General features: G+C 41.3%; 1 protein-coding gene across 2 annotated transcripts; it reads right to left on the reverse strand.

The window, feature by feature from the left end:
- Nucleotides 1-396: 396 nt before the first annotated feature.
- Nucleotides 397-9,106, reverse strand: CCSAP (centriole, cilia and spindle associated protein). Of its 2 annotated transcripts, XR_001313177.2 has the most exons (4): nucleotides 8,422-9,106; nucleotides 4,172-4,458; nucleotides 3,347-3,519; nucleotides 597-735 (listed from the first exon to the last, which is right to left on the reverse strand). XR_001313177.2 is itself a non-coding variant. In XM_014059831.2 (3 exons), exons 1-3 carry the CDS (start codon nucleotides 8,795-8,797, stop codon nucleotides 562-564), a joined length of 837 nt encoding a protein of 278 aa, XP_013915306.2. In that variant the 5' UTR covers nucleotides 8,798-9,098; the 3' UTR covers nucleotides 397-561. The 2 variants fall into 2 exon arrangements, 1 of the variants encoding a protein (XP_013915306.2); XM_014059831.2 differs by lacking the exon at nucleotides 3,347-3,519 and having other exon boundaries at nucleotides 397-735; nucleotides 8,422-9,098.
- Nucleotides 9,107-12,285: the final 3,179 nt, after the last annotated feature.

The following is a 12,285-nucleotide window of genomic DNA, read 5'->3' on the forward strand; positions in this document are numbered from 1 at the left end:
TTTTTTACCTGCTAATTTGTAAAGTGTGCAGTCCTTTTATAAATTATTGCCATCAGCTCATATCATACTTTAATGAGACCTTCATTTGTCCAGAAAGAATCTTTACAAATCCATTGCTGTCAAGTTTTCATGATTATTTTTACAATAATTGCACTGAAAGTTGGATGCTTTCAATGTAACTCTAGTGCAACCACTTTTCTGTTGGCACAAGATTGGTATAATTCAGTAACTATAGAGAAAAAAGCCGTTTCAAGAAAATATTGACTTGCTTGATTTAAAAATGTATTACTCAATTTTAGTTTTTTCGTCCGAAGGTCAATTCTTGACATTTTCCTTAAAAAATAAATAAATAAATCTAGTAAGGGACCTATATTGTTAAATATAATTCTCATCTGCTGCTGCTGCAAAGGTTAAGTAGTTAAAATATAAATAAATGTAACAAACTGCTGGAAAAACCCGTTGATAAAAAATGGAAAACCCTTGCATAATAGTCTGGAGTTTTCTACCGGTGTCCTAGTTGTTTTCAAAGCACTCTGAATTTTAAAAAATTTAGAACTCCAATCACCGAGCTCGTGCTGAGTAACACCTCATGTATTCTGTCACCCATGGACTGTCTGGACCTGAAGGCTTGGTTGTCCATGTTCTTTCTACTTCTGCTGTGTGTACCCGTCTTTGTGGTAACTTCCTTTTTTCCACTTGTCTTCTGTTCTTTGCTCTTAATGCAGATTCGTGTATCTGCAGAGACAGTTTAAAAATAGGGAGGAAGGGTTGTAAAAAATACAGCTTTGAAATCACTTGATGAAAGTCATGTCCAAATAGTCTTCTAAATACTAATTTGGAATTTTGATATACTGTATTTGTGCTTTTCAAACTTGGCAAGTTTAAGATGTATGGAGTTCAATTCCCGGAATTCCCCAGCCAGCAATTCCACACATCTTAAAAGTTGCCAAGTTTGAAATATACTGCATTATATAGATTCCTTTTATGAATATTTCACTCAGTAAGAGATGGTTTATTAAATTCAACTGTTAGTCCTATTTCATAACATTTGCACAAAATATGCAAAGTTTAATGTATTCCTATTCTGCTTTTCAATTTTGTGAATGATTACTCCTGAAGTTACCAACCAATAGTTATTCTATGCTAAGAGTTCTGTTAATATTTACTAGTACTGCCTAATTGCTTTATTTTTTATTTATTTTAAACATTTATATAGCCATCTATCTTTCAACCAACTCTGGACAATTTCCTATCAAAATAATATGCAATATAATTGAGACCTATCAGTATCATAATTAATAATTTTAGCTACATTATGAGAGGAGCTAAACAGAAAAATAAAATAAAAATCCAGAAATCATAGAAATAGATAAAATTAAAAACTACAATATTAATAGGTGAACTGTGCCTATAAAGTAGCATTTGACATACAGACATCTGGATAAAAGCACACAGACTTTGTGGCTTAATTTGATATAGAATACATATATTATGAAATAATAGTACAATACCATTAAAAAATACTCTGTGCTAGGATACTTGTTTTGGTTCCCTTGCCTTAACAGAGATTAATTTTCACTAGAAACAAAAATAACTCAAGGAAAGACTGGCTTATGTCTTATTCAAAACATTCCTTAATTAAAAAAAAAAGCAATTAGCACCTTGCACTTGCTGAACAATTCAGCTGTGTTATCCATTTTCCTTAAGAAAAACAAAGTTGCTTTCACTTTTTTTTTTAAAAAAAAGTCATCTAGGAAGAGATCAATACTTTTATATGGCCAAAACTGGTTCCTAAATTCCCCATCTTATCTAAAACTAGTAACAAATTTTCTGGATTCCCTTTGATCAATATGAACTGACTTTTCACCAGTATGGATTTCAGTCACCTGCTGATAAATCAAACCAAGAATTGCAACAGGAAGCTTATACAACAGACCCGTCAAACTGGCGGCCCGAAGGCCAGATGAGTCACGCTTAGGACACACCCTGACTTTGCAAAGGCAAGAAATGTGATAACATTATTATCTGGGTGCTTGGCTTTCACACTTAGGAATTGAGGAAGGGGCTTTCCTACCTTGCATTCAAGTTACAACTCCTTGACAGACCATTTCTATTGTATAGTATTTACTCTTATTTAAAATTGGGCCTGGCACCAGAAACATATACGATTCTTGTTTGTTAGCTTTTCTCATAGGTATGACCACATGGCACGGGCATTCTATGAAACATTACTCAAATAAGATCAATGGATATTGTGCAAAAGATCTTTTGGATCGTTATGGATAGCTCTGCTTTTATTGAGGCAGCAAGATGTTTTAGAGAATATTATGCATGCTTGGATAACCATATTTCAGCTTAATAAGTCAAAATATGAATTTCTTCATATATCTGCTTCTTGGTCTAGGCCAGGGGTCAGCAAACTGCGGCTCTGGAGCCACATGTGGCTCTTTCCTCCCTCTGCTGTGGTTCCGTCACCAGTCAGTGTCACAATTTTGAGAGGAGCTTCCGATGGGGGGGGGGGGGAGAGACTCTATGGTGGGGGAACTGAACTTCTGGTCAGTTCCAGAATTGAACAGGGGGGCTTCCTGTTAGGACCTTTGTGGTTCCCAGTGTTTTCTTTTCTGTGGGAAACGGGTCCAAATGGCTCTTTGAGTGTTTAAGTTTGCCGACCCCTGGTCTAGGCCAACTATAACCAAGAAGCTTTTCTGTTAACAGCATGTATTGCCCCATTGTTTTCCAAATTAGAAAGCTGTAGTTAATAGCTTAATAACAATATAAACAACTCACTTCAATTTCATTTTACGTTCCCTCTTGTTTCCAAGCTATTAAGTTTTCTCATTTGGGTGAACATAAAAAATATCATTATTACAAGATGTCCTAGCTGGCAGACTAACTCACAGGAAAGGAAGAACAGAGACAACAAGCTACAGTAGTTCATTACAGAACCTATGAAGCTGAAATATGGTTGGCTGAATTCCCTGTTTTTTACAAATATTTTCTTATCTGTTCATAAATACTGTATGAATGTACTCCTTTGTCAAACTCCACAGTCTCTCACATCTTCAGAGCAAAAATGCATATCTTTTGATCAGTCCTTACTATAGGTACCACTAATTTTACTTGAGTAGAAATTGCCATTACATCACATGGACTTTTGGAAATTGGTTCAAGTTCATTTATACTTAATATTTACTTAAGTAAATATGCCGTTATTAATTTTAGTTGATTAAGATAGCATACATAGAGGTTTAATCAGTATATAGTTATTGTTAGGGCTTTCCTTTTCTACTTTCTCTTCTTCACAACGCTCTCAGAAGTACAGTAACATTATTTTGCAAGAACTTACAGCTTCTCAATGGCACTCAAGTTCCTATCAAGGTGGTGTCATCAGCACTTCAATGTTTTGTGCCATTCCTAAACTTGTGCTCATCCTGACTGCTGTTTTTACATATATCTTATGCTGATTTTGATAGGGGCTAAGTCATAATTCTAGCATCGAGAGTTCCTTCCACAGCAGCACTGAAATGGCAGCCAAAAAACAAAACAAAAAACTTTTCATTAAACCAGAATCAACAAGAAACAAGGATTTAGATCCATTTTGTACCACGGGATTATGATTAACCCTGACATGTTAACAGCCCAAGGAAACAATCAGTTATATCTTCAGGGTGTCTCCTCTGGGGCAAAACAATGCCTTTTGTACCAAGCACATTAATAGGCTTCCGGATACTGCTTGCAGGCTTCCCCTGGGAACTGGCTTGCCACTGGGGGGACTGGAATTAGATATGCTTGGATATGACCCAGCAAGGCTTGTTATTTCCAAATTACCCTGGAGGGAATTAGCTTCAGACACAGGAACCTAAATATGAGAGGAAAACTCCAAACTTAGATCCACATGTTCTAGATTTCCTATCCAATAAGTAACACAATAAAAAAGTTTTTTTTTAAAGTTTGCATCTGATTGTGTTCAGCATCCCATAGCACAAAGGCAGGGAAGCAGCAAAATGCTAGTTCATCTTGGACAGCAAATCCCCTGCCTAACACAGGGTTAGCATAAAGCCAAATATTTAGACTAGTGTTTTTTAAACTTGGCCCCTTTAATATGGGTGGCCCTCAATTCCCAGAATTTCCCAGCCAGTATCTTCCTAAAACACATATTTCTTTTGCTTACTTCATTTACTGAAGCAGATGCTCGGACGTTGTGTGTCTTCTGACTGCCTGTGTCAGTCTGCTTTTCACCCCAACCATACAAAGCAAAAGGGTGTTTTATTTCCAATGTTGTTTCTGTCCTTTGTGGGTTTTTTGCTCCTTTTCTGTCACCTTGCCTGCTGGAGGCACTCTTCTGACTCAAAGGCTGCTTTTGCGGACAACTTGAGCTGTCGATTCCTTTCCCTGCAGTTTTCCTTTCATCTTTCTTGACAATAGCCTTCCCTTCCGATTGTTCTTGAACGTCAACCTCTGGGAAGAAAATGACAAGTGAACTTTGTTTTAGCCTGCCCAAAGTGCAGACAATGAATCTCATCTACAGCATAACTCTTTTGATTGATTTGGAATTGAAGGAAGCGGTTCCCTCTTTTATAGCCATTGCAGATCTAGAATGTAAGGTGGCCCATTTTAACTCTCTCTTATTCCACATTTGCACCTTAGGAGAAATAGCTGTTTGCATCCTATTCATTCATTTAATTTCCCTTTTTCCAAGGAGACAATAGCAATAGCACTTAGACTAATATACTGCTTCACAGTGTTTACAGCACTCTCAAAGTGGTTTACAACATCAGCGTATTGCCCCCAACAATCTGGGTCCTCATTTTACGAACCTTGGAAGGATGGAAGGCCGAGTTAACCTTGAGCCTGGTGAGATTCGATCTGCCAAATTCCAGGCAGCTGGCAGTCAGCAGAAGTAGCCTGCAGTACTGTATTCTCACCACTGTGCCCTTCAATAATTTGGTCATCCCTCCCATTTTCTTTCATTCCCAACAATCCTGTGAGATAGGTTAGTCTGAGAAATATTATTCCATCAAACCTCATAGGTGAATGGAGAAGTGAACCAGAGTTAGATCTGATTCTAAATCAAACAGTAAAGTTGTAGCAGCAAAGGAAGGACATCCAGAAATGGTCATACAATATTCCAGTACTTTTCCCCAAGCAGATCAAGGACCACAGATTGTGCCATGTGAGAAAAAAAGTGCTCTTCCATCTTGGCTGCTGTCATTTCGGGCTGTGTTACAACTCCCAGAAAAAAAATCTGCAAATCCTGCTTATTTTTGGCTGGCATCTAAAAGCTTATGCAACTTTTAAAATGCATGCTACCATGGCAATGACTTACATAAGCAGCAAGCTGTGTTTCAGTTTGAAAATCACCCATCTTATCTGAGAATCTACTGCACTTGTTGAGTATATGTTGTATAAATGTGATTCTTATTATTGAAAGCCTATGGGGAAGGCTATACTTCAGTCATATAATTGGGAGTAACAGAAGGTTACTTAAACAACAGTTTTAACATTAGAAATATAATAATGTCCATGGTACCAGTCTGACATCAGCAAAATGACTAAGGGTCATCTAAGCCAGTATCATATAACATCATCCTTAAACAATTAGCAACATTATATTGAAATTTTTCCCAGTTATCATTCTCCCTACTATCATTTATAATCATATATGCCATGTACATCAATTGTACATATGTCTTCCATTTGTTTTATTTTGCAGATTGTATGGAAAGAGAACCATATTTCATAATATTAGCATTTCAGAGCCTATTGTAAAATTGGTTTTTATCTGCCAGCAAAGTAAGTGCTAGCCTTGACAATGTATTTCACAAATGGACTGAAACTAAACTTTGAGTGGACCTATAGTAATAGCAGTTAAATTTAGACAGTTAGATAGTTATACCACTTCATAGGGCTTTATAGCCTCTCAAAGCGGTTTACAGAGTCAGGATATTTCCCCCAACAATCTGGGTCCTCATTTTACCAACCTCAGAAGAACGGAAGGTTAAGTAAACCTTGAGCCAGTCACTTGAGCCATCGAACTGCTGGCAGTCAGTAGAATTAGCCTGCAGTACTGCATTCTAACCACTGAGCCACCACAACTCTTCTAGCTAATAAAATTCCAAATGAACCAGAAAATGTACTGTGAGTCATCAAGGGGGTGGGATTTCTGTTTACAAGACCAATCAAAGATGTGTTTGAGACCATGGTGAACAATATTTTGGCAGTAGAACAGCACATTGAATTATTTTAGGGACATAAAATTGGGATTTCTTATGGTTTTCTCCTCTAGGTTTTAAGAGGTTAAGGGATGTTTGTTTATGTTAAGCCTACTAAAGGGCTGTTCTTAAGATATTTCCCATTTTAAAAGTAGGAAACTGTGCTGCCAAATTTTGCAAATGGTTTCAGAGACATGAATTCCTTAGTGAAAGGTAGGCTGGCTTTGTCAGGAGCATGAGGTATGTATGTAAATAGATAAATACTTGGCTCTTCTGCTAACTTCTTTGATGTTGTTTATCTCTCTATAAGAAGAGTCATATGACTGAGTTTCAAAATACTTTATTACTATTATCTGTTTATTCTTTTCATGATACCATGAGGTTGGCTTTGAAGAGTTTCAAATAGCTGTTAGATGTTCTGATGAAGCAAGGTAGATTTAAATATATTTCAAATTAATTGCAGTTTATGAAATATGTGGTTTCACTTTATGATGTATATAATTCCAACTATGGGTGTATTGATTACATTTGTTGCAAGGTGCCCTGAGAAGATTCTGTCTTGATGGCATTGTCAAACATATAAAATAATGAGAGTTTCATCTTCTTTTAAGATTGACAAATTCTGGAGACTGGAAGTCAACCAAGCTGAGAGTTAGGCACAAGTAAGCCTATTGATTTTTAGCACCAATTGGTTTCAAAACCTGATCCACACCCAGCTTGGATTCAGAGCAGTCCATCTGTTGGGTTAGTATGGTTAGTTTGTGACTTAGAGAAAGCAAGGGGCTTACCTTTTATTTACCTTTAAAGGAAGCTTGTTTTACCACTCAAATAAGGCCATTTGACAGTGTTTAATCTACAAAGCACAGAGCAGTTATGCTGAAGAAAGCTCTTTAAAGTTCAGGAACATGCTGAAATACATAGTAACAAATACAAGGCCAGAACTGTATACCCACATATTCTCCTCAGAGAGAGAGAGAGAGAGTAATGGATCCTAATTGGGGTTAAAGCTCAAAAAACAATGCAATGAGGAGGGAGGGAGGGAATCGAAGTTTAGCAGTTCGTCGCTGGGTGATTAGATCTCTAAACCAGCCAGCTGCCACCTTGCAATAAGGTCACCCAAACCATATGGATTAAGCTTTCCCACACAACCTAGCAGGCCAGAGCAGCTTCCTCCTCCCACCAGTCGGGTTCCTGCAGGTGGGGCTGTGGAAGCAACGTCCTGCGAAAAGAAAGGCAGATCCGCCTTCGCCCGTTCCCTGCCAGATGGGTTCTCATTAAGGAGAACTCGGCCATAATCCGCGCTCAGTGGCAAGACACCGACGTCAAGAAAGCCGGAAAGGCCGCTGGGTCCTTACGCCTTACCTGTTCCCTGCCCTGCACGAAAGAGCGTAAAGCGACCCATTAAGCCAAAACCTCCGCGCTCCTCGCAATTCGGCCGGTTTTAAAACTCAGCTCCCGCTTCAGAGTCGGAGGTCCAGCTCCGCTGCACGAAGGAAGCCCCTGAAAACGAGTCCTGGGGCCAACTACCCTAGGTTCCCAGCGGCCCTCCAGTTCACAGGCAAACCGGCCGGCGACGGCCTGCCTTCTCGAAGCAAACGGCCTAGCTATCCGCTCAAGGTCATTGCAGAGTCTTGGGGAGGGCTCGCTCTCTTACCCCCAGCCCTCCTCATCCTCACCCGAGGGAGTAGAGCTGCTCTGGTACCCGGCCTAGAAGCCCACACCAGCGGCTCTCAAGCACGAGGCGGGGTAAAGGCGGGGCGCAGGAGGTTGCCTCGGGGGCTGCAAAAAAATCCGGACAAATTTTGTCCGGAAAGGAAAACTGTGGCTTTTTTGTTTGTTTTATTTTAATCTCTTTGCCTGCCTATACAGTAGAGAACTGCCCTTGTTTTTTAAGTCGGTTCGAGCCTAGCCTACTTGCAGCTCGATTCCACCTGCTCTCTGCGCTCGGATCCACCGCTTTGGTTGCCTTAGGCAAATGCAGAGTCCCCCGAGGGACCCGGGTCGATTCTGCCGTGGATCACGGCTTTTCTTTTTGTTATGTTGCAGGCCTGCCTGGCAGAGAGACATAGAGAGCCCTGAGCTGCGGAGCCCAAAGCTCAGCCCCACCACCTCGACTATTATTAACCCCACTGAGTCACTCCAACAGACTGTTTACCGCCATCCCACTACTCCGGCCCATCCTTCATTCCCCAGGCATTGGAGCAAATACCGTGTCCGCCGGGAGGTTCCACCGGCGCCGGACTGGAAGCCACATCCTCTCCGGCCGCGCTGATCCTGTTGAGACCCAGATCGCCGCCGGGGATTTCGATTTCCCCGGCAGGATGCGCCGCTTCTTCCTCCGGCTGCCGGACAACTAGAGGGCTGGAAGTGCCCTGGGACGATTGGGAGCTGCCGCTGCCGCTGCTTCCGTTCAGGCTGATGTCCTGCTCCCAATCGTCCCAAAACCAAGGCCGATGCGCCTGTTCCAAGAGGCGTCGACTCAGGCGGTAGCGCAGTAACTCCTGGTAACAGGGGCCGCACGCCTCCCATTTCGGCTCTTTAAAGCACTTCATGTACTCGCTTTTCACGCACCGCGACGGCACCATCGCGAATTGCCTTTCAAAATCCAAGCTGCTCTGCGGGATCTCTCCCTCCGATCGGGATTGTTCACCGCCCGGAGGAAAAAATAAACCACCAAAAAACCCACACACTCCTATTTCATGATCTTCACCCCACCCTCCCGCTGGAACGTTTAAACACAAACAGCAACGTTCTGTATCCGCCTCCGCTCCCTGTAGCCAATCGACGTACAAGTTGGAGGTTCTGTGCCTACGTCACGAAACAGGCTTTTAAGCTCCTCGAAAACATCAAAGGCGGTAATATGCTGCTGCTTGGCAGTTTAATGGAGTGGAGTGATGGGGAAGAGACGGTCTAATTGAATAAAGAGGAAGGTAGCAATAGCAGTTACTCTTCGATTTCGTTCCGGAAGCAGAACATGCACTCTTCGTAATTCCCAGATCTGAACCACTTACCAGTGCAGTTGCTATTATAAAAAGTCTCTCTCTCTCTCTCTCTCTCTCTCTGTGGTATCTATCGCACGTGATCCAGGCCATCATGCAGTTTAGTTGTTAGGGCCATTTACGCACTACGTTGTGGCTTAAAGCGTCACGGCCGTCTGTTAGCTCCAAAATGTTGTCTTTTGTACTTGGGTTGTCTAAAGTATATGATTGCAAATTATAGCAGATTGGTGTTTAATTCTGATGTTTTTATCTGGGATGCTAATACATCTCCCTCTTCTCTAGTATTCCCCCCTCCCCTCCTGCGCTCACTGTAAACAGGCACCCATTGAGCACAACCACAAATCTGGGTGCCACAACAAGTGGTAGCAGAAGTGCACTTTCTCTGGGCACCATTTCACCTTTGCACTGTAGAAAGTTATCACTCAGCCCTCTCCCAGAAAAATGAAATATCCTAGGAAATATTGAAAAGGCAGAATATTTCCCTGGATGTAAAAGGGGAGAAACATGTTTTAAAGACAGAGTAGGTCCCTGCAACTTCCTGCCCATCCCCCTTTCTCAATGGTCCATTAAGATGCCCAAACCAGTGCCTTTACATAATAAAGAGTTCTCCCCTTCAGCTCCAGGGTGATGGGATTAAGGTATGATTAACCTTTACCCATTTACCACATAGCATCTGAGAACTCAACCAAACCTGGATTCAAAACACAGCCTAGAGAGTTGCCCTTGCATGGCCCCATGGGAGTCTGACAACCAATCAGAATACATTTCTTATACAGGAATAGGAAATGGAGAGGTGGGGCTGAACAGATTATAAATAGCCCAGTAAACCCCTTCCTCGCTCCTCTGCTCTCTTCTTCTTCACCCAACATTGAAGCATGTGATCCACCATTAAACCATCTTTCCAAACAGCCTCCATGTCTCCAGTGTCTTTTTCCCCACTTGGAGCTGAACCCAGAAGGACATTTCTTTCAACAGCACCAGGTTAAGGTAAAAGTTCCCCTTGCACATACGGTGCTCATTTCAAAGCCAAAGAGCCAGTGCTGTCCGAAGACGTCTCCGTGGTTATGTGGCTGGCATGACTAAATACTGAAGGCGCATGGAATGCTGTTACCTTCCCACCAAAGATGGTCCTTATTTTTCTACTTGCATTTTTTACATGTTTTCGAACTGCTAGGTTGGCAGAAGCTGGGGCAAATAACGGTTACACAGCACTAGGGATTCAAACTGCCCAACTGCCGATCTTTCTGATCGACAAGCTCAGTGTCTTAGCCATTGAGCCACCATGTCCCCTCTTGCATGAGGTTAGCTTTGTGCAAATATATTTTCTGGTCAATGGGTATCCTGAAAGTCATCATGTCCTTTTGAATGCCTCTGGGGCTGGGGGATTGCAGGACATTTTACGTTAGCCCAGAAATGAACAATTATCTGAAAAGGCTTTTGATACTAGCAAAGCATTTTTAGAGATTTGGAAATGAAAAAGCTTTCCCATTTTTAACAGAAGGAAGTGGGCACCAGGAGCTGGGAGAAGTCAGATCCTTTAATCTGGAAGGAAAATCCTTCATCAGTCCTTGCTGAAAAAGGAGATCTCAACTCCCAAAGAACTTTGCTGGAAAGACTTCCTTCATAAAATAGCAATTATCCAACCTTGGCTAATCCTGAGAAAGTTAAGCAATAAGAGCCCTGCTTGGTACTTTGCACTAGACTGGGCTAAAGTCAGAAAATGTCCTGGAGGTGTGGAACAACAAATCATTTCCATAATGCTTCTGGGGAAATTGCAAAACTGCAGTCACCAGGCATCCTACTAAGAGCAACCCTTGTTTTTTTAGAGTAAGTTGGCAGCTTTTGCTTTGCAGCAGGAGCACAAAAAAACTGCTTCAGGAACCCTACATACAAGACATTTAGGATGTATGTGTCATGTCTTCTTAACTTATGCATGTAATGCTATGTCCTGCTATGTATTATTTGACATCTTAGTTCCTATGGATCTTCTTTTTTTTCTGAGAATGCTGGATAGACATTCCAACGGAGTTCAGCTAGAAAAGCATAATGCACAACTTCCAGCTATCAACCACTATTATGTTGTCTTTGATGAGCATGATTGGGTACTCAATCCAATGAATATTGAATTGATAGAGAACTGCTTTGATGCAGTAGTGTTTAAGGCATCAGGCTACAACCCATGAATTCTAGTCCTGCCATGGATTAGACAACACATAACACAGCTGTGTGATCTTGGGTAAGTCACTCTCTTTCAGCTCTAGGAAGGAGGCAATGGCAAACCACTTCTGAAAAACCTTGCCCAAAAAACTTGAGGGTCTTATCCAGGACGTCTTCAAGAATGAGACACAATTAAATGTAAGGGGAAAAAGATCACATTTTAGCATGACATCATGGAGTCAGCATGATATTATGATACCTTCTCTGTGAAGTGGTATCTATCTGCTTACATTTGTATACTTTCAAACTGCTGGTTTGGCAGTTTGGGACAAGGATTAGAGCCCACCTTGTCACATAGATCATCGGTCTTGAACCTGGGCTGCCAGCTTTCCAGCCAATAAGCCCTGTATCTTAATCCGCTGAGCCAACACACCTCCCTCTAATTTTTGCAAGCCCTATATCAGGGGTGTCAAACTCACAGCCCATGGGTCGGATGCATCACGTGCTGGCCACGGCCACACCCGGTTTAGCGAAGTGGGGGGGGGAAGTTGTGATACGTCACGTGATGACATTTGACACCCCTGCCCTATATCAAATGAAATGCAGTTAAATGTGTTCAGACATCACAAAATAACACAAATTTAACTTGCTGGGTTGTAAGTTTAAGTCTCCCCTTGGGCAGTGTTTCTCAACATCAAACACTTTTAAGATGTATGGGCTTAAAAGTGTAATATTATGAAATTTAGATTATTTGTAAAAGTCTCTGCATAAAACAATTGTGCAATTTCAGACTGATCCCTAAGCTTTTGAAATCTATATTGAGTCAAGATTGTTTATAGGTCAAGATCATTCCTAAATTTGCCCACTGGAGGTCCTCTTGAGACTTCCGTTTTAATTTTCTTCCCCCGAAAGAACTT

The sequence above is a fragment of the Thamnophis sirtalis genome, unplaced genomic scaffold, assembly GCF_051295495.1.
Source record: "Thamnophis sirtalis isolate CommonGarterSnake01/CBP01778 unplaced genomic scaffold, rThaSir2_p1.2 scaffold_6, whole genome shotgun sequence".
In the NCBI taxonomy this organism is placed as follows: Eukaryota; Metazoa; Chordata; class Lepidosauria; order Squamata; family Natricidae; genus Thamnophis; species Thamnophis sirtalis.